The sequence below is a fragment of the Haemaphysalis longicornis genome, unplaced genomic scaffold (assembly GCF_048455015.1).
Source record: "Haemaphysalis longicornis isolate Haplotype H1 unplaced genomic scaffold, Haemaphysalis longicornis Haplotype H1 scaffold_7, whole genome shotgun sequence".
Classification (NCBI taxonomy): domain Eukaryota; kingdom Metazoa; phylum Arthropoda; class Arachnida; order Ixodida; family Ixodidae; genus Haemaphysalis; species Haemaphysalis longicornis.
Window position 1 is genome coordinate 96,384,106 of NW_027526422.1, and position 22,242 is coordinate 96,406,347.

Here is a 22,242-nt window from a genome sequence, read left to right on the forward strand (position 1 = left end):
GCCAGACACTTGTTTTCTTACGTGTCACGCTGGAGCGATTCCTCTCCGTGGCAAAAACGTGCACTGTAAGAACACGCCGGTACACTTGTTTTCCAAAACCTCGCGATAGAACGCTTCTTCAAAGACACGAGACTTTACAACAAAGCTGTATACCTCTATCTCCTAACGCTTTCATCTCCGTGGACAAAAACGCCAAGTCGCCAAGAATACACTTATACACTGCATGCTTCGCCCCTTCCCAGGTTTCACGTTAGTGGAGATGGCCCGGGATTTTTTAACATTCAATTGCCCCACGATGGTTGCACTTTCTTTTGAACAAACCTGCAGCAAGGTACGAGCTGCCCAACTTTTTAATACAACAGAGGTGCACGATGTCTGCACGGTACCTTTAATTCCAGGAGTTTACCAATCACATATGTCACAGAGAAAAGCACTAAATTAATAGGGTGATTGTCGATCAACAGCAAGATTAGAGCAGAAAAATAATGTCCAAAAACAGGCGAGCGACTTTCCGCTTGCATTTGTTTCACAGACAACTTTGAGAAGTGCCCGAGTACAGTTTAGGCGATTCCGAGGTTTTGTCCTGTTCGTGCAAGTGCTCAATCTGCAGCCGCTCAGCACACCCTCCGATGGTCGTACCTTCAGAGCTGAACGCCTGGGTCGAGTTTTTGCCTCGGGTGGACCGTTATCGTCGACCCGAAAGCCGGCCACCTTCCCTGGCGACTCGGCCAGCTTCTCTGGTGGCAAGGTGTTCTTACTGATGACCTGGTTGGCCGGGGGGTCTCCATGAAGCCCATGTCGAATACGCAAGGGGGGGACAGCAGCGAGGACTCTGTCACCCCTGGGCTGCCCTCGTTAAGTGGCAGGCTCAATCCATGGGCCATGGCACCTGCCGACAAACAACAGACGGTGCTTAGGATTACCAGATGAAAGAAAAAGGGTATGAAGAGGTTGGGGTGATCGGTGCACTGGAGAGGAGGGTTGCCGTTTTTGAAGTAATGTACGGCATTTTTAAGTCGCACCAAGCATTCCGACGCTGCCCTCTTAACTGGAGAGAAAAATGGAAATGAAAGGCGTGTACAAAACTTTGTCCCATCCACGTATTCAAGCGCTACCCCCCAGTACTGCTCATGCGGCAGCACAAAATACAAAAGCTACAAATAAGTGCAGCATTGTCTGCCATATCATAGTCTGAGTGCAAAATAAAATTCAAAGTGCTTGCACATTTGACATTCACCAGGTGTGCAATGCCGAAGGAAGCCACAGCAAGCGTATTTTATAGACGTTGTTGCGACGCAAGTTACCAATTCGCCCTTGCTGAAACTGCGAGTTGCAACGTAGCGCCTGCAACTTTATAAAAACACCCTAAAATTGCCTTCGAATCCGGTTCGGAGGCACATAGAATTTGCGAGAAATTGGTCGTGACTCACATTGCCTTGCTCAGTAAACGAGAAAAGAGCTAATCTCGCAAAGAGTTCTCAGCTTCAGTGCAATAAAGAGCATTCACCACGGCAAGTTCCGGCAGATCTTGCAAGCCGAGTAGACTTGAATTGAGTGGTACATGAGCAACAGGACCAACAACGCTAGTGGCACCACTGCTTAGTGCATTAAAAAAGGATAATAATTATCGGGTGTGCTTGAGTTGCGACGAGGTAGGATGGCGCTTACTGTGGGACAAAGTGAAGGAGAACTCTCAGCAACAACGCAAGCGCTGCAGGAGTCAGCACAAATGGTAGTGTAAACCACTAGAGAAGACAGCAAAAACACTCGAACTGCCGACAGCGGAGACTGGCCGCATACTAAATTCAGTCTCACCAAAGCTAAAGGCCGATCCGAGTCATCCACCTATTAGATTACCCCTTTTGCGAACCGATGCACCCCAGTAGGCAGCCTTTGGGAGTACCGATTACACGAAGATGTCAAGCCAAGGGTTTTTGCACAGATGGTGCTGAGCAAAAGGGCAAGCGACACCAACCGGGTATCACAGGCGAAGGTAGCCTTCTGTGGTGCACCCGCATCGCCGCACGGCTTGAACCCGAGTCTTCAAACCAAGAGTGAAACCTGGCACCCTCCTTGGCTGCACGGCACGGGGTGCGTGCTCTTGGGCAGGTGAGTAAAGGCCGGGCTGTACTCGTGTACGCTGCATGAGGCGGGGTGACAGGTCAAGCCGTCATCTATGTGCACCGCGGCTGCTTGCACCCAAGACAACGAGCTTTACACTATAATTACTACGCCGTCACCATGAGTTAAAAAGAAAATGCTCGGAGAACAGGTGTGTGCATACATTACACAGCTTTGTTTCAAGGTGCCATTAACAGGATGATTTACAAGGGTTTCTCGTTTAGTGCAAGAAGAATAATTGCATGAAGCGAAATGTCGAAAACAGGGGGCGGGAGGGGGCCTAGTATCCCTCCCCGGCTCACTAGCCAATTGGGTCTGGCAGCAGGATTAACGTTGGGTCAGGAGACTGATACAAAATAACGCCGCCACTCACTGGTGATAAGAATAGGTGTGCCTACATTAGAATAATCGAATACTTTACAGAGTGTTTGGTATTCCAATCGCAGCGAAGTTGGCCGCCCCTTTGCCCAATAAATATTCATTGACACACAATCCGAAGCAATCAAATTTAGCTCCGCCACACGACATGAATACTTTCAAGCTTCACTGCAATAGTCCTCTTTTGGGTTGGCTTTCTTGTACTACGCATAAGCCGAGCAACGAAGCATAACACGTGCAAGACGCAAAAAAATGCATGATGAACTATCGTGCTTATTAACTGAAGTGATACGTTACTTGCACCATTCAGGTAACTTTTTGGGCTTGTAAATTTCACAGAAGAGAAGAATCGTTATTCATTGGCTTGCATTAGGCTAATAGCAGCCACTAACATGCGTAGACCTTCTATAATGACGCGAGGGGCCGGTCAAATATACCGCTCTCATTCAGAACATGTTGAGAAACTTCTGTTAGTTTGCCTTCTTGTCTGAATCTCTGATTTGTACCATTATATTATCAAGCACTAGTTCATGTGCACCCAGATGTGCCGTGTGCCGACTGCTTAAAGTTGTCCTTTTTGTATTTATTTTTAAAGCTGTATACACAATACGGGAAAGGTACTTGCATCAGAAAATATTCGATTTCATTCTTAAACAGTTCTTACTATTTGTATTCGGTCTGCAGTCCAAAATTTGATATTCACATACCTCTAGCAACCAGAATGCGGTACACGTGACCTAATAACTTTGTTCACGTGCATGTGCACACAGACACGAGTGCAGCTGCATTTAAAGGAGTACTGACACGAAATTTCAAAGCTGTGATAACTATGTAAAACACTTCCTTTTTATCAGGAGATATCTCCCAGCAAGTTTCAACAGCAACAGTTCAGCGAAACATATTTAAAATCCATTTTAATCTTTGCCCACACTAGAAAGCCCAGAGCGGGCCGACATGGCATCATGTGCTACTTGCCCCAAACTGCCGACGTCGGGGCTCCCGTGACAAAGCCGACGCGCTGGCTGTGGTTGGCGCGCGCTGCTCGGGCGTGTGTACACGTCATGGTTTTGGGACTGACGTCATGCTGCCCGGGCCTGTGGGGACGACGAAGACCTCGGCCGGTCTGGGCGCGGTCGTGCGCTCGCTCGCGCGTGCTTCCAGAGAGGCAGCGATGCGGCAAGAATGGTGACGTCATGTGATACATCCTGTTATGGCGGCCGCTCGGAGTTTTTCAGTCGAAACCGAAACTGGCACGAATAAACGACGCCGTAAATGAATGTTTACACTGCGCTCGACCGTCTAATGTGTCATTCTATGATTAGTGGGCTAGTAGGCACGCACAGCAGCGAAAAAAACGTAACACGAAAATTTCGTGTCAGTACTCCTTTAAAATCGAAGCCCACTGTCGCAGCGGCTGCTTTCACTTTCTTGAGAACGGGATAAATACTTCGCACGCTATCATTCCTTGCGGCGCGTGAATACTAAAGACATCCAACGCTTCATGTTAGCACACTATTTTTTTACCGCGAACATTTACACTAAGCACTAGAATTTGAGTTTCTTTGTGTTAACATTGAAAATTTGTGACAAGTAAGGCAATCTATCAAACATGTACAGCAGACAACTGCTATTAGTATGCGGATCTTTGTTTGGACCGAATACTTAAAATTCTTCAATAGTCCAAGCATGAGAAAGAATGCATAAGATTGTTCAGACCCTCTGCACATAGAGCATTGGCTCAGTTTCTGTGAACATGTAGAAGAAAATACTGCATTTAGCACAGGGCGCCCCGGAAATAATCGCAATGGCTGAAGGAAAAGAAATTACTGAGATTAAAAGTGTGCCCATACAGATGCAAATAAGTAGACATTTGATTGGGGTTCGAATTGAATTGCACTATTCAAAAATTCTTAATCTTTTCGAAGTATGAAAAAACTCCGAATAGCAAATTGGGTATTCTGTCAATAAACTCGTACACGCGGTGATATATTTCCTGCCAAAAATAAATTGTTCGCTAGCGACATAAAAAATATATTCTTTAAAACGAGTTAGAACTAGTTGTGCACTCGCTATGTCGCACTGAGCTTCTGCGATTGACTTTAGTGCACGTGCAATGGCTTTCTTGCTAGCAAAAACAGGCTTTTTTACAATGCAGCGTGAATGTGCGGCTAAGCGGCAAGAGGAAGGTGGTTTTGTGGAGTACTCTCCTAGGCATTTCTTAGATCTCCTAGGTACTTACCGAACTCTTCTTTTTGCGCATTCTGACAATGTGGACTCGCCGAAGCTGTCCTCGCCAACACTATCTAGATAAGAAAGCTCAGCTGCGCCATTATGTAGCTCAAGGTTTTTCTAATTAAATGACCCGCTAAGTGGATGTTTACCTGCAATGTTCCTTTTATTTCTATATCGGGCATAGGAAAGATGGTGATCTTGCAAGCTTCGTAGTCCTACAAACTACAATGAATCTTTAACCAGAAGCCCTTCAACACTGCTCAGTGGCGATGTTAGGTTGCGTATCGTGCATGTTGATTATAAGCACGTGCATTGATTTTGTTCTCAGTCCCTGTTATAGCTTATATCATGGATGAAATGTGCTCCTTATAAACTGGGTATTTCAAGACAGTTGTGCGTACGGTGCAAGTGTGTTTTTAGAACTACAGTTCAAGCGTCGGCAGCGCAAGAATACGGACCCGTGAGCATATGGTTGGAGCGGGTGCATTATATCCCACCGCGAGAGAATGTCCGAGGCCGTTTGTAAACCGGACCGTTCTTTAATGCCTTGCGTTGCCCCGTACGCGTAGTAAAGGGTTAACAGCGCACAAACACGACGACACACAAGAAAAAGAAGACAGGACAAGCGCTGAGTTTCAGCGCTTGTCCTGTCTTCTCTTCCTTGTGTGTCGTCGTGTTTGTGCGCTGTTAAGCCTTTATGATGCTACACCAACTAGCCCACCAAGCCATCCTCGTACGCGTAGCTTTTTTTTACATCTGGCACAAAAGTTCACAGAACTGACATTTACATTTCTTTTTCATACGCAAACTGTATTAATCATATAACTTGTCAGAGAATAGTTATATCCCGATTATTCTAATATACTGAAGCACTTGTGGCTGAGGTCACGAAATAGGAGAAATTTGCTGCGTATAAATTGTATTATCAATAAAGCAAAAGCAGCGGGATAGCTAGCTTTGCATTTGGTTTGTGCAAGGAAAATTTCAAACTCTTTTCAACAGGCTTTAGTAGCACAGCACAGAGGTTACAATCCTGATTATTTATTCAAAGTCGCTAAATGTTCGATTTGTTTAGACATTATTCAAACAAAATCGTTATTCTCGTCATATCTGCTTCAGAATCAGAAATCTCTTCTCACATCCCTACAACTATTCGCCACTGCACTGTAAGAAGAAAAAGGGCCCATCTCCCCGCGAGGGGGACTCGAGTAAATGCGTGGCATAGGGGGTGGGTGTATTGCGTTAACGTTTAGTGCTTGGGAAGTTGGTGGTAGTGAATGCGTTGTATCAGCAGCTTCTTGACGTAGTTTGAATGAGTCAAGGATATAAGGCGCGTTCGTAGCCTTTCATTCTGTGTCGGTTTTGTGGCTGAGTGGGAAGAGCACCATGTACCTCGCGTTCCGCCCACAGGTAGTGAATGCGTTGTATCAGCAGCTTCTTGACGTAGTTTGAATGAGTCACGGATATAAGGCGCGTTCGTAGCCTTCCATTCTGTGTCGGCTTTGTGGCGCAGTGGGTAGAGCACCATGTACATTGCATTCCGCCCGCAGGGACGTGGGATCGAAACCAGGCGCCGGTTTTTTTTATATAGTGTAGGGGGAGGGGTGCGGACCTGTTGTTGAGAGCGAGGAGGGTAGCGTGATGCGGGAGAGGAGGAGTGGGGGAGAGGGCGCACCTGGAACGGCTGTTGCGGACGCCGAGGCACGCCAACGCCGGGTGACATCGTGAGTTAAAGAAATGCTCTGCATTTAAAAGTAACGTTTTTACCTGTGGCCCTCGAGCTCTTCTGGTAATGGCACAACCACATTCTCTGCACCGGTGACGTTATCCTGCCCCGCGACTTCTGCCACGAGAATTCACGCCTCTGTGTCAACGTCTGAGAGCACCAGAGAAACACAAAAGCATAAGGCCTTTCCAACGTGACTAAACAATTCAAACCGTACCGGAAGGTCAGACGCTTCTCCGCACAAGCAATTTCTGACATCTGTAGCCTCAGTGCTACAACCTTTTCACTTTCAACATATTTTAGGACGCGGGAAACTGATATTCCATCAATTTATTTTGCAATAAAAGACGCAGAACTTTCTGATATTGTATAGGTTAAGCTATGCTAACATAATACAGAACTTGCCTGCAAGGAGGGGGTGGCAGAAAGAAGGTCCTGCAGTGCCGGAAGGAATTTGCTATTAAACTGCAAAAGCCAAAGCCAAACAAAATGCCAGGTAGTATTAAAAAATGCGATTGGCCTAAATCTGGCCATTCGCATTTTTTAATGCGAATGGCCAGAATGAACTGCGAAATACTCTTAAATAATGTAAGAAGTAGAAGTTTGCTGTAACGATACTGCAACAAAAAATGCCCGCGCGACTACTGAAAAGAGCTGTGAAAACTTAACCTCACTTCACCGAGTTTCAAAAGAATTCGCACACAACAGAAAATACTCAAAACATAAAACTGCGCCAGTGGACACATGACAATAGGTAACGCCACCAAAAGAAAATAAACCCAGTTCCAGCCAGTGTGAAATCTGCCAAGCAGCTGCCGGCTCGAACGTCAACGTGTTCTCGGCTGAGAACGGCAGAGCCGTCACCGCGCAAATTCTACGGTCCGCGCAAAGGAATCGGCAGCTAAACGTCACCAGTGGGGGAGCTCCCTCCCCCTCTTTCCCGTAGTGGGGTGGGGGTGGGGGATGGAGAGAGCAACTCGTCCCTACGAGACCACTGCTCCTTGTATCGGTGTGTGTGGGAACCTGCTCCTTCCCCTGCGTGACGCACGACCCACAGCAGACGGACGCAAAGGCCCAATCTACAATAGCATTGCTTCTGAAAGACTGTGGCCGATCAGTGCTCAGGCTAGTTCTTTGAGTCTGACATCTCTTGCATACCGCCCGGCAATATGCCTGTCCTAACATGCAGGCAACGGCACACGCGTGGGTGGGGAGGTCTTCGCTACACCAAGATCAGACGGCTGGGGCGCAATGAACTGAATGAGCGCCGACATGGATAGTGACACACCCCCTGCTGGTCAGTGGTATTGCCCCTCCCCCTAATTCCGGTGTCTGTGTATTTCTGCAAGCACGACAACGTTGCGGCAGCTTGCTAAGTGACAAAGACTGCAATGACGAAGGCCTTTTTAGTGCATTGAATGATCCTGTGTTGATAACAATGACATCGATGGTCAAATTTGTTTAAGAACAACTCTGGAATTGGCCTGTCTGCGTCTCTATCATTGTCCTGCGTTTCTCCTATACTCGAATTGCTTTTCCACTGGTTTCATGTTTTTTCTGATTTTTTTAGTTTATAGACTACGCACCGGCAGCTGCTGGTGCAACCGATGGTGGATCAATGGAGGCAAGCAGAGGATCTTCTGGAAGAAGGCTGCGGCGACGGCCCGAGCGACTGCTGTTCTTGCGGAAGGTGGCTGCACAGAAAAACGGAAACTACTGCTTGCTTGAAGCAATTTTCGCAACATGCAGAGCATAAAAGCGCGATTCCTCGTCCATTATATATAAACAAAGAACAACACCTGCTGAATCAAGTTATCCTAAGCGAATATAATTGCATTACGGCAACAGCTAGCCGACTTGCGACGGATTGTGATGGTACAACAGGCCAACTCTTCTTGGACAGTCAGGTGCAAGCGTGGTTTGGTTGACACGTTGTCCCCCTGTCACATGGCAGGCTAGACAACTGTGCAAAAATGAGCTAAAAAATGACAGCAGTATCCCCCCTGTGTGCGCTGATGCTTGTTCTTTAAGTTAGCCATTTCAGACCACGATGCAAAGTCTTGGACAGACTGAAGTTTCCTTTCACTTAAATTCATTTATTGGATCTTCAAGGCCTTAAGATGTTAGAGGTAGGAGTGGAATAAAATACAGAACATGTACACAACAAAGGTTATCGAAAATAGGAAATTAAGAAACAAAAGATGCGGATTAACAAAAGCATTTCCAACAGCAGTTCCAAATACAGATGGATAGGGCATGTTAGCAGCAATTGAGGTCAACAGGTGGTTCCATTCATTAGGTGTTTTAGCAAAAAAATAATAAAAATATAGGTTCTTGCGACAACGTGGAACGCTCAAATAATGGAGATGATCGGTGCGTGATATACACGAAAGTTGGGAGAAAAGTTTCCTTTTTAATACAGGATTGCATTAATAAATTTTGTGTTGTAGTGCTAATAGTGCTGACTTCCTATAGGGTGTGAGCGGAGAGGAAGGTAAAACGCAGCCGGCTTTAAGCTAACGGGCCATGACGGTCATGAAGTACTCAGAGCAGCGGTTTTCAAATGGGGGTCTGCGGACGTCAAACGGTTTATCAATGTATTTCAGTTTGTCTACGAAGCGTACTGAAAAAGAAAATGCCGCGTTTTTTCTCCTAACCATAGCCTCGGTGCACAAAAAGTTGGCTTTCCCGCACGATGGTCACTCTGGCTCAACTGTTCAACATATATATGTGAAGCTGGGAACAGAAGCCTACAAACCACAGACAAAGCACATCGCTTGCTGTGCCATACTACACTTCGACGGTGCACACTTTCCATCACATATTACGGGACACCTCTAGGCAAAATGTTAGTTTTAAAAACGTAGTGAGACACTAGGTCGACAACATGTAGGTCACGCTTCAAGTATTCCCGGTAAAGTGCGACGTGACTGTGATGGCGGGTGTGGTGGCCATGAATTGTGCAAGGTCTTCTCTTTTGCCTCCGATTAGAAATGAACCTAACCTCCACGGTTCCGCTAAACAGCGGCCACATCGTGGATTTAACGGGTGAAGCGGTGCAATGTAGTCCCTAAACACATTTCGACCAACGCACTGCTGTCTCCCTCCCTGGGGAGGCCCAAATGTATAGTTGAATGCATACCTCTCGAAAAGCGCCCAATCTCCGGTTCCGGCTGAAGTGTTTCGGCAAGATCGTGCAGCGGCGCCATGATATCCGTCTCGTACTTCTCATTCTCCTCGAGCACCACGGACATGTCGCGGTCTCGGCCATTGTAGCGGCTGCCTGGTGGGTGCGGGGAGACCTGCCTGCGCGCAGGGCAGTGTGGGGGAAGCCCGGTAAGTACTCAAATTTGCAACACTGAAAGTTTTAAGGTTTGGTTAAAGGAAGGTCAGCAAGTTTGTAGATATATGCTAATATACAAACCCTTATGTTTATCTTTCTCAGTACCCCCCTCTACAGTGACAGGTACAGCCACAACATTGCCCCTTATAAGTTTGGCTAGGAATTTTGTGGGCGTAGTAAAGTAATGCTCGGCCGATGAAAGCCTTAGTAGTACAAGACTGCTGATTAGGCAACCTAACACTGAAAACCATACGCAAGGGTGATTGTTTGGCGGCGTTTCATTTTCATCGGATTTCAGCATGCAACAGCCGCAGCGTTGTATTCCTCTTCTCTTTTTAGGATTCAGGTTCCGATCCCTCACCAGATCCCTCACCTACAGGCGAGTGGACAAGTGGGAGAGAGAGAGGAAGAAAGAGAAAGGGAGAAAGAGATAGAGAGAGAGGGCAAGGGATAGAGGTACGGGACAGTGTAAAAACTAGGTCTCTTCAATTTGGCCTGCACTTTCTGCATGAGTTCAGAATGAGTTCAGCCAGTTAACCGCAGGCGCCGCCACTGCGGAACCGGTCCTGTACTTTTGTCGTTTGCTTCTGCACCTCCTCCCTGGGAGGTGCAGGGAAAGCTGTGAACTCATCCTGCGCTCTCTACACCATCGGAAAATCGAAGAGAAAAGTGCAGGCGCCACGCGCTGCACTCGAAAATCGAAGAGGCGAGTGCTGCACTACCTCAATGAGTGCAGCGAGTGCAGCAAAATCGAAGACATCTACTTTCTCCCTGAGTGTGCAGCAACAAAATGGCACTGCAAAGCCCAGCTGTTGTAAACTACTTGCTTTTTTGCAACTATCCATGCGTTATATTGAAATCATACCTTCCGCGCAGATCACGTGACGACCTGAATTTCACAAATGAGAGGAACGGGAAAGCTACAGATTGTAAGCATTAGTTTCTCGCCATGTTGATGCGCAACCGATTGAACAATCTATTACATCTGCTATACAATGTCTCATGGGCCTGCCAATCAACATTATAGTAAATCTGGGGGCCACAAACCAGAAATTAAAGGTGTGTGCACCTTCTATTTACGAAAAAAAAAGAACATCTCAACTTGTTTTTGTAAAGAAAATCCCGTTTGCGGCAGTCATTCCAACAGTATTTTTCTGCGTTATGATAGCGCCAGAACATTTAAATAGAAGGTATGTAAAGTTTATTCCTAAAGGTAACGCAGCACACCAGCACACTTATTCTCAGTAAGGTAGAAGTGTGCCAAAATTGTGCAGAGATCCTTTTTTGAACGCTGCGGCAGACTCTGGAACAATACAGATGTTAATCCCTGACAACAATTATACATTCACATATTTATTTTTTTTGTGTTGAGCTGTTTGGCAAGCCTCCTCGAAGTACTCTGTGAAATGGAACAATGCAAAGGGCGACGTGGTGCAAGGTGAGAATACAGCTATACCCTTTCGTGCCCCGAATTCAGGGCTGAACAACGAGCTGCTGTTCATAGTGTGTTCAATATATTACATGTTATCTGACGTCATCAATTCATAGAGTTGGTTAACAGTACATGTACTTCCCCTATCCTACATTCAAAAACCTGGGCCCCAAGTGAACTTTAAACCACGGCGGAAGGGGCAGTGCCATAGATGGACACAATACAGAACAGTTTTTTCTTCTGCCTTGCAGTCTTGGGCTTAGCCAGGTGCAGTGCCAAGCTAAAGTGGTTCCAACAATATGGTCAGGGTGATTTCACGTGCAGGGATTGCCGTTAAATGGTTCAAGCAAAGAAAATCCGCGGACAATATTGCATCACGAGGCGAGATGCAGGTGCGGCCATGCTATCAGAAGTGGGGGCAGCAAAGCTGCATCCCAATGGGCCAGTTTTGTGTCGATGCGCACATTTCGAACCAGCCATACGTGAAGTCACGTGGTCTACAGAAACTACTCTCTACAGCCCTGTGACAACGTGAATACATGGAGCTGTGGCTAAACAAACACTTCCGTTTTTGCGGCAAGAGATGAGCGGTAGAAAGGAGGCAGAACCGGAGGGTAGCACTTACTGCTCATCTGGAGACTCAGTGGTTGACTTGATCATGAGGCTGTCGGCAGCTGTCAGGGTGACGTTGGCATCGGGGGTGAGGAGGCCCTTGACATGCGTGGTTGCGCGCACGTGGTTTTCAAACAGTGCCCGGATGTGGTCCAGGTCTGCCTCGAGCCACAACTGCAGCTGTGAAGGACACATAAAGGGAAACGTAACCGCCACACGCCTCGCACGACGGGTGGTGGCTCACTACGCGATGTTTGCGCGATTGCACAACACGTTGCGGGCTACGTCCTTACAGAGAGGGAGCGCTCTAGGGGTCAAAACAAGGTGCGAACCAAGACGGGGCAGGGCGCACGACAAGTCTGATATACAATGCAACACTACATGCTCTCTTGGGTGAATCTGATGCTTGCTTAAAGTGGTGATGTATAGCCACAGGCTTCGATCACACCTCTGGGTTTGGCTCAATCACAATGGCATTGGGTCCACAAGTTGCCCATTTTTTTTTTCAATGCAGCTGAGGAACATTTCTCTCGGGTCTTTCTTGCCACACAACTGCGAAGCACATAATAGTTGCACTCGCAGAAGCATCGCCTCCTAATTCATTGCCCCTAACCAGTTACAGGACAAAATGTGCGTCATGGTCTTGACACATTGTGCTGCAGTGACAGGTTGATGGTATCGGAATAGACCCCCCTGGCAAGAGAATAAAAATGTTGATGTTTCCAGATGTGACGCAGCATTGGCTTCCTGCGGGAAAACAACAAGCACTCGTCCTAGGGCAGTAGAGGTCCATGTTATGCATCAAGAAAACGGACGGTACACGACTTTTGGGTTTAGACGTGGTTCCCAGTCTTCGAAGTCATGCCTGTGTATGAGTTTACAAGTGAAGCAGATTTTAAAAAATCCGGTGTAAGCTTGGTGTTGCCTAGTCAAATAAAAATAAGCCACAATAGCCGCAAACGCTACAGAAGGAGACCACCGAAGATGATAGGAATGCGGACGCTAAGCGTAAGCGCAATGCCCGTATTCAGAACCCCGAACACCGCGATGTGGAAAACACAAGACGTCGGCGCGGCTACAATCCCATTGAACTCGGCGTGACATCGCTGTTTGAGCCCGAGTTTGTGGACCACCGAGATACCACAAACAGCTCCGCTGCTCACCCACCTTCACACAGTGGAAGGGCACTGAATTTTTTACGAGCCTCTATCGGTCCCATGGCCGATGTAATTGACGTTATCGGTAACTTCACCCGTTAGTAAACGGTTTTGCTATATAAAGTAATGAATCTTTTAAATGAAATAATTGACACTTCTTGTTTTTATTGTCCCGACTTGTAGGTCCTTTTTCTCGGCATGTTTCCAAAATGAGAAAGGTCTCTCGGTTAAGTTTGTTTACTCTGTGTTATAAAGGCAGTTTGTGCTGAAGTAACATGGTCTCCGATGTGCTCACTTGCTCAATTTTGTTGAGACCCTATATTTTGTATAGTAAAAACAATTGCAATACCCGTGAGCAATTATTTTATTTTTCGGGCAGTTCTGCTGGCGGGTTTTGGGGCAAATTGAACCTATAGAGATGTCTCCAGATTTCGCCCTCAATCGGGGGGTTCTGGGTTCTCAGAACCCAGTGGTTCGGAGAACCCACTTCTCAGAACCACTGCACCCTCTGTCGGTGGTTCGAGGAACCGGTTTATGGAAGGCCATGTGCGCGGCCGCAGGGGGGTGTGGAAACCTTGGTGGAAACCTTCTGAGTGACCGCCATCAGACGGAAACGAAGGCTCTACCTACAACATCTCCGCTGTTAAAAAACATTATTGACACACAGAATCTCGCAGAGACTAAACTGATTAAGAGTCCTCGATTACCAAGTAGAAATTAACACAGAAAAAACAACATTAATTTCCTGCCGCACCCCATACGCACTATCGCGCTCAATCTGACTCACAACACAGAAGTCGCGGCCGGAGTTGCTCTCCAGGCGGCGGTGCAACAGCGAAGCGATAAACTTGATCGAGAACTAACAAGAGAGGAGGTGCAGCTTTTAATCATCAGCACCCACCTGCCTTCCCTCCCCCCACAGGTAACGTCTGCCTTTGAACTAGCGAATGCGCAGAATGGAATGCGCCCGATGTAGTTCAGCGCAGCCTTGTGCAGCGCCTCAAAAATGGCGGCGCAGGGGGGTTTGAGTTCTATCATCGGGTGAACAACTGTAGCTCGGCTATTACACGTTTTTATTATTTGAAGTGAACCTAAACCCCTTGAACCGAGCAGTGGACCGTCAGTGATACAATTGAACGAGAAATGGCTCCTTTCATATCGAGAAGCATAGCAAAAATCTCACGAACCCACAAGTAAAGTAGGAGCCTAAAGCAATGAATATTTTTTACCTGCAGTTAGCGATAACAGCAACCAACGCGACATGCGTCACACTTCCTGAACCTATGTGCATAACTGGGCGCATTAAACCTTTGCGCGTTCGCTAGTTGGATGGCAGTAGTTGCCTGCAAGGGGAGTAGTAGTAGTAAACGTTTATTGGAGCAAAAGGGAAAGGGAAAAGGGTGGTGGTGAAGCGTCCCTAGTCCAGGATGCCTCTCGACCGAGCCGACTCAATGGCCCGAGAAACCAAGGCCCTTTGGCGGGCCGGGTCCGGGCTGGTCAGCTCAGTCTCCCACTGCTCCGGGGTGGGGAAGGGGGTGGGTTAGGGGAGTGGGGACAGGAGTACCGTAAAAACCCGCGTATAATACGAGGTTTTGTTCCAAATTTTACTACGTAAAATTTGTGCCTCGTATTATATGCGGATCCCAAAGTTTCCAGCCGAAAATTTGCACTTTCGGTTTCGGTTTCAGCGGGGGGTGGGCCATCTTGCGGTGGCGTTAGCTGGCTGCTGCTTCTCTCCGCCGGCGCCATTTTGATTGTTTTGACCACGCGAAGGATCGGCACGTTCACCGCAACTCTATCACGATGTCGGGTGCATGAAGGCAGTATTCAGCGGCAATTAAAAGAAAACGTTTGTTATGTGCCGAGACCATCAGGAATTCCGCCGCAGGACGGCAGTTCGGCGTCACCGAAGGCAGCATTCGCGGGTGGAGAAAGCAACTGGTGCTTGACTGGATAATGTCTGTGTGGTGCCGGTGGCCTGGAGCACTGTTGGCGGTTCCCGTCAGTGCTCGTGTTGGACGCCTTTCGCTGCCACCTGGCCGATTCCATGAAGAAGTTGTTGCGCGAACCCCGCATCGAACTCATTGCCATTCCAGGAGGAATGACATCCCAGCTGCAACCGCTAGACGTTTGCATCAACAAGCCTTTCAAAGACTGCATCAGGTCCTTCTACCAAGAGTGGATGAGGTCAGGAGACCCGTAAGTGACAGCTACCGGATGGCTGACGCGGGCTTCCCCAGCGGTGCTTTGTGGCTGGATCGCGGATGCGTGGGGCAGCATCCCAGAGGAGCTCCTCAGTCGCTCTTTTAAGAAATGCGGCATCTCGAACGCCCTTGATGGCACTGAGGACCATTTTCTGTGGGAAGACATTTCCAACAAGGCGACTTCAGGAGACAGCGGCAGCGAACCTGACGATGACTGAATGGACGTCGGGAGACAGTGCCAGCGAAAACTGACAATGGCTGAAGGGTAACTGCAGTGCAAATAAATGTTCTCTGTGTTCTTTACCTCGTATTATATGCGAATAAAAACTTTTTTTCTGATTTTGCTGTCCCCAAATTACACCTCGTATTATACGCGGGTCCGTATTATACGCGGGTTTTTACGGTATACGAGATGGAATGTGGTGAGTGGGGTGTCGCAGTGTTGGCATTGACGGGGGTAGATAGTGGGTGCGATCTGGTGGAGGATGACGTGATTGTAAAAGGTACCGGTCTGAAGGCGACGATAGATTATGGCTTGCTGGTTGGTTAGGAAGTGGTGGGGAGGGTGTAGACCCGGCGAGTAAGGGTGTAGTGGGACAGAAGGGCATTGTACGTATTATCAATAGGAATTTGGAGGAGGTCGTGGTCATTCGTGCGGGGTGATGGGATCACCTGACCATCGGTGGAGAATGCCCGGAAGTGCAGAGCTCGGGCGTCGGCGTGGGCCGCTTCATTCCCCGGAAGGCCGGAGTGTCCGGGAGTCCTCTCGTCAGGTAGACGCTGGAGGAGTGGAATGGCCTGGGGTGGGGCTAGACCTGCCTGGTAGAGGCGGCATGCCTGCTGTGAGTCGGAGTCTACAGTGATGTGCGGATGCTTGGCGTGGGTGGTGGCTGCGAAGGCGATTGCCAGAGCTTCTGCCATCTGTATTCTGTTGGTGTGCGTGGTGGCAGCCGTGGAAATTCGGCCGGCGTGATTCAGGGTAACCAAAGTTGTGCGTCGAGTGCAGGAATCATAGGCGACGTCAGTATAACGGACCTGGGGGTCATCCGCTAGCTTCTTCATGAGATAGCGGACCCGCGCTTCCCGACAGCCTCGGTTGAAGGTGGGATGCATATGGCGCGGTATAGGGGAAACGTGGATACGGTGCTTGATCGTAGTTGGGAGGCGTTGTGGTCGGTCTTGATTTAGCGGTGTAGGGTAGCCGAGCGTGCGGAGAACGGAATGGCCAGTTGGCATGAAGCTGAGGCGTTGAAGTTGGGAGTTTCGCTGCGCCTCCACAAGCTCGCCAAGGACGTTGTGTATGCCCAGCTTCAGCAGTTTGTCCGTAGAGGTGTAAATGGGGAGGCCAAGAGCTGTTTTGTATGCTTTACGAATGAGGGCTTCAACTTTAGCGGTTTGTTGTGGTCGAAGATAAAGGTACGGTGTGGCATAGGTGATTTTGCTGATCAGGAGAGCTTGGACCAGACGACAAATTTCCCATTCTGTGAGGCCGTGATGTCGGCTGCGGATTCTGCAGATAAGATGGGTTAGGCGAGTAATGGATGTCTGGAGTTGCGGTAAGAGCGCTGTACCCGTGCCGTCCCGATGGAAGGGAACGCCGAGGACGCGGAGGGTGGTCACCGAGGGGATAAGTTCGCCTTGAGTAGACACTTCAGGATCGGGTGTGGGAGGAGGAGGGCGGCCGCGTGATCGGGCCCGCAGGATGAGAAGGGCTGATTTGGCAGGTTCACAGGTCAGGCCCCTGGGACGCAGGTAGTTGACGGTGGTGGCTACAGCTTTTTGGAGGGCGTCTTGCTGTTCTCCACTGGAACCAGAGGTAGTCCAGAAAGTAATGTCATCGGCGTATATGGCATGATGCAGGTTGGGTATTTTGTTCAGAAGAGTAGGTAGTTCAAGTAATGCGATATTGAAAAGTAGGGGGGATATTACAGATCCTTGCGGTGTGCCTTTAGGGGGTGTTCTGATGATGGGCGAGGTTAGACTTCCGAGCTTGATAGTAGCCGTGCGCTCTCGGAGAAACGCTGCAACGTAGTTGAAGGTGCGAGACCCACAGTGGGTCTCGCACCTTGAGGTTGTCTAGAATCGCTTGGTGAGTAACGTTGTCAAATGCGCCTTTTGCGTCCAGCGCAAGGATGGTGCGAGGCGTGGTACGGCTGAGATGGTCTAGCACTTGCTCCTTAAGTTGTAAGAGAATGTCCTGCGTGGACAGTTTGGTGCGAAAACCAAACATCGTGAGTTGGTATAAATTCTTTTCTTCGAGGTAGTCGGTGAGGCGGTGATGTACAAGACGCTCGAACAGTTTGCCAATGCATGAGGTAAGGGCGATCGGACGTAGTGATGTTAGCGAAACAGGTTTGTGGGGTTTTGGGATTAAATTAATTTCCGAATGCCGCCACTGCTCCGGAAGGGTGCCATTCGTCCAGTGAGTGTTGAACAGTTGCAAGAGGGAGTCGAGGCCAAGGATGTCGAGGTTACGAAGGAGGCGGTTTTTAATGCGATCTTTGCCAGGGGTGGTGTTACGTTTCAGATTAGTTAATATGGCCTGTAATTCTTCCATGGTGAACGGGGCGTCGGGTGCAGGGTTGGGATTGCCGGTATAAGTCTGGGTGGGAGGAGAGGGGTAGGTTGCGGGTGCGCCGAACAGGTTCGTGTGAGCTGCATGGAGCAAATCTCTCGGGTGAAGAGAACTGTTTCGAATAAGCCTCTGTATTTGATGGTTACTCTGGGTACGGGACGGGGTGGTGTCAAGTAGGTAACGAAGTAGGTGCCAGGTACGTTTAGAGCTTAGATGATTATTAGAAGAGCTTAACCTCCTCTCGTCAGTTCTCGAAAGGGTCTCTGCGCGGAGCCACCGCCGCCCGAGGAGCAGCTCCAGCCGTCGCTCGCGTGTTGTAAGTCAAAGAAAGCGCATAGTACACTCGCCCAGTTTTCTTTTTGTAGCGCAAGCTATAGTACGCCACCTCGGGCAGTATTCGCGGGGTGACAAGTCAAACCCCATCCCTTTCTGCAAGAGCCCGGAACGGAGCAGCGGCCTGATGGCGAGGACAGATAGCTGAGAAGGGAACGCCTTCCTCCTCGCCTTCCTGGCGGAGGAAGGCGAAGAGGCCGCAGCCGCAGCGATAAGTGCGCGCCACGAAGGTAGGCCGGGAGGCCACGTGCGGAGAAGAGACGTGTGCGACGGGAGAAGACGAACATCCAGCTGTGGCTGCTCGTACAGCGGCGAGGCTTAAGCGCTGTGATGCGGAAAAGACAAAACAGCCTCCTGTTGCGTACAGCTTCGCTACCTTCAAGCCTTACGCATTAGCGCGAGCTTCATTTTTTCCCAGTATCACGGGAGCGTCCACAGTTCGGTTAATCCGCGGCACCGTATGACGGAGCGACTCGGCAAACACGACGAGAGTTGCGGCATGAGCAGTATGCACTTGCCGTGGCAGCCATGGTCTGCTAGGCTCTCCCAGGAGCTGAACGCAGCCCCGGATCGTTTTCTCCGCTTAGCACGCTGCTTTGCATACAGGGTGCGTTGCGCCAATACTTCATAAATGGCTAAGAAACGCACATTTTGAGATTTGCTCGTGTAATGCTTAGGCTGCTGGTATTAGTCACTTTCACTTGCTCTCTTTGCACCGTTAGGAGATGTTCGGCGGGCAGTGTGAGAGGTCAAGCAAAAAAGCGGGGACAGCATTCTGCTATTAAACAGCCTAGGAGACGACGGCCGTCGCAGCCAGCGCTTATTGCGCATGCGGCAACTCTCACCGCGTTTGCGTGTCACTCCGTCATACGGCGCTGCTCAAACGAGTGGTCGACGCTACTGTGATATTGAAACAAAATTGGGCGGGTGTACAGCCTCCCAAAGTTTTAATAATATAGCGGGAGCGACGACTGATCGGCATGTCAGCGCCTTATCACGGTGTTCATCGGAGAAATAGGCGAGGGTACGCGCTCGCGCATATGGCTATGTGCGGTATGAGTGTCGTCTGGTACGCTGTTTCCTTGAGAGTGGTACACCCCCTTCCACTCCATCTGCATAACTTTGTGCCCCAAGCTGCTAAGATATATTTTTGGCGGTAGCGAAACGGCCTCGCCAGATAAGAAAAGCAGGGGATGTGCTGCCCTGAGAAGAACAGCGGAGCAGACGACGGTCCAACAACAGATAGTTCGATGCGCGTGCGCGTACCTTCGCATATTTTGCCGGTGAACACCGTGATAAGGCGCTGACATGCCGATCGGTCGTCGCTCCGGCTATATTATTAAAATGCGGGAGGCTGTACATACAGTCGCGTGCGATTTGAAGGTAATCGCGTGAGCTTCGACCGATAATGACGATAACGCCCCCGCCCGGCATTTTTCGGTGCGCCTGGGACCTAGTTTATGCATTCTCCTCTCCCTTGGTTGCTGTTCCTTCAAGCAGTCATCACTACCGCGGCTAGTAAACCACCCTTTTCGCTTTGTGGTGCTTTTGTGTGGTTGTAGTCACGTGTGGGCTTTCTTCTTGGTTATCGTGAGCAGTGATAGCACCCATTGGTATAAATGTCCGGTATTTGCCGACAGTGGGTTTGTGCGCACCTTTCGAGAACTGCTGTAAGATACGACAATTGGGATGTCTTCTCTGGGTGCGCGATAACAAATGAGGAAGGGGTTACTGGTTTTGCCGCGGGAGTGATGGCCGCTTGAATAAACAGCGACCGAGAGAGAGATGAATGCTTAAACAAGGAACCAGGCGCAGTAAAATAAGCCGCGTGGGAGCGTTATCGTCGTGGTCGGTCGATGCTCGCGCAATTACCTTCAAATCGCACGCGACTGTACATACATTTAACGGTGAAGTGCTGGACGCATTGCCTAACGTCTTTCGAGGGGTGGGGGAAAAGGTGTTTTCATACCATAGCCAAGTACAGGCTTTCATTCTTGTCCCACCGGCTGGCAACCTCCTTGAAGTATGCCAACTCCGTCCTGGCTGAAACAAGGGCCCGCACGAGCACCTTGTTCTTCTTAAGCACGGACCGCACTTTCTTCTTGAATTGTGCTGCAGACATGAAAGCAACTGCTAAGCATACTGGGCCAGTGGAAATCCGAAAGCGGCACCAATACGGCAAACGCGCAAGCACGACAGATATAAAGGTATCCCCGCCTCTAACCATCATTGTTTACCGCTAAATCTGAAGATTTTTTTTGTCATTCAACATCCCGCCCCTAGTATTGTGGTAATAAAAGCGCTCAAATGCTATACAGTGAAAAGCGGCGTATCATAAAACGAAAAAAAGAGCTTGACTTATACCGTGTTTACGGAACCCAAAATCCACAAAATACAGTAAGCATGCGAGTAATGCATTGAGGTAATTATAGGGCCATGAGCATCTGAAACATACACAGAATTTCGGCCTGAAAAAGTGCACGGGGAGGTTGTAAAAACGAACGCTGCAGCAAATTTGTCCAACTGACATTTGTGGCCGAATTACGTCTGTTTCACTCGTATAATCTATTGCTTCTACACTACTGCATTCAGTACTGCTCACGCAGTGTGAAAAAAAAAAGTCAGAGGCAACGCAAGAAAGGGTGGGCTCACCGCACATCCCCTGCGCTCTGATGAAGGAGGTGGTCTTGGTCGTATTGCCCCATTTCAAGTTATACGCGATCTGGAAGAATGCAGAAAAAAAAACATTTCGCTCACAGATTTAGAACTGAAAAGCAAAACTGCACACTAAGGGGCTCCACTCTTCATTGCCTTAGTTTACACTTAATACGGAAGCATGTTGCCAAATAATTTTCGCATAGCAGTACCGGCGGTGACAGTAACACATAGTTCCCACAACGGATTAGCAGTCACCCAGCATATTCCACTTTTTTAAATGAATGTCAGGTCATTCCATACATGTGTTTCACAATATGAGTTCTCTCAAGTGTTCGCTGTTTAGACATCAACTGATGCCCAATATTCGGCAGCACCTGCAAAGATTGCCCAATATATTGCCCCCCCCCCCCTTAACCATTAACCGGTTTTACGAGATCAATGCAACGGCAGATGTAGAGGTCGAAAATCCCGCAACGACCTGCACGATTATGCAAAGCAGCTATTGCCGGCGGTTCGAATTCGCCCTCTCACGACGGACGAAGTCAACACACAGAAATAAGCCATCTTTTGTGCTGCTGACACAATTTTTCAAGAGCTACGCATTTAGCTGCGGATCCCCAAAAAAGTGGTAGCAGTGGTGGGTACCGTCACCGTCGGCACCGCTGGCGCAGTCACGCCTTCGCAGGGGACTGTCATTCATTTTGCACGATATGCACGATATGCATGCCTTCCATTGTAAATTTGCCGCCTGCTTTAAGACCTTTCGTTTTGGTGGCCGCCGAAATATAGGTCGGACGCTACGTTGCACTTGTAAGAATTAAGGTATTCACTGTAGTTAAGCATGACTTTTCTGGCAAGTGGCGCTTCCGCGATGAAAAGCATAACAACGCACACAAACAAAGCACGAACTTACCGAAGACTGCGGCATGTTGACAGTGAAAGGCGTCCGGTGGTGGCTAGCCGCACTTACTGCTTTGGCGAAATGCAACGTGTAGTTGGCGACGCATTCACGCAAAAAAACGATTGTTCAGTTCCCACAGCGCGTTTCAAGCAGCCTTGTTCTTGTTGTTCTTGTTGCGCCTTTAGGTATGGCACATACCAATCAGGGGATCGGCCAATCAACAGAGGATGGTTAAAATGAATGGAAATTCTTATCTAATCACGAGACGTTTAGGAAAGATGATTTAGACCGGTTTGAAAAATTTGAGAAAAAAGGAAAAAAAAAATCCTGAAAAATCAAAGCGAGGGTAATCATAAAGAGAATCATTTTGAATTTTCAATGTAGCGCAGGAAGGCAGAGCATACATCCCGGCGGCAGAACCCCGTTTCGGATGCCCCGAACGATAGAATAGCCGGCACTGTTAGGGATATCCCCAAACTGTAAAGCGGCACCTCCAGGGACTGACGTCTGAGTCGGGAAAAACGTCGGCATGTGAAAAGGTAGTGATCGACAGACTCGTCTTCGTTGCAA

At 48.7% G+C, this 22,242-nt stretch overlaps 1 protein-coding gene across 1 annotated transcript; it reads right to left on the reverse strand.

The window, feature by feature from the left end:
- Positions 1–249: 249 nt before the first annotated feature.
- On the reverse strand, positions 250–21,699 carry LOC144146417 (uncharacterized). Its single transcript, XM_077678371.1, has 8 exons — positions 21,685–21,699; positions 20,766–20,835; positions 20,083–20,225; positions 11,858–12,024; positions 9,600–9,763; positions 8,044–8,151; positions 1,976–2,140; positions 250–889 (listed from the first exon to the last, which is right to left on the reverse strand). The coding sequence occupies exons 1-8, from the start codon at positions 21,697–21,699 to the stop codon at positions 642–644; spliced, it is 1,080 nt and encodes a 359-aa protein (XP_077534497.1). The 3' UTR covers positions 250–641.
- Positions 21,700–22,242: the final 543 nt, after the last annotated feature.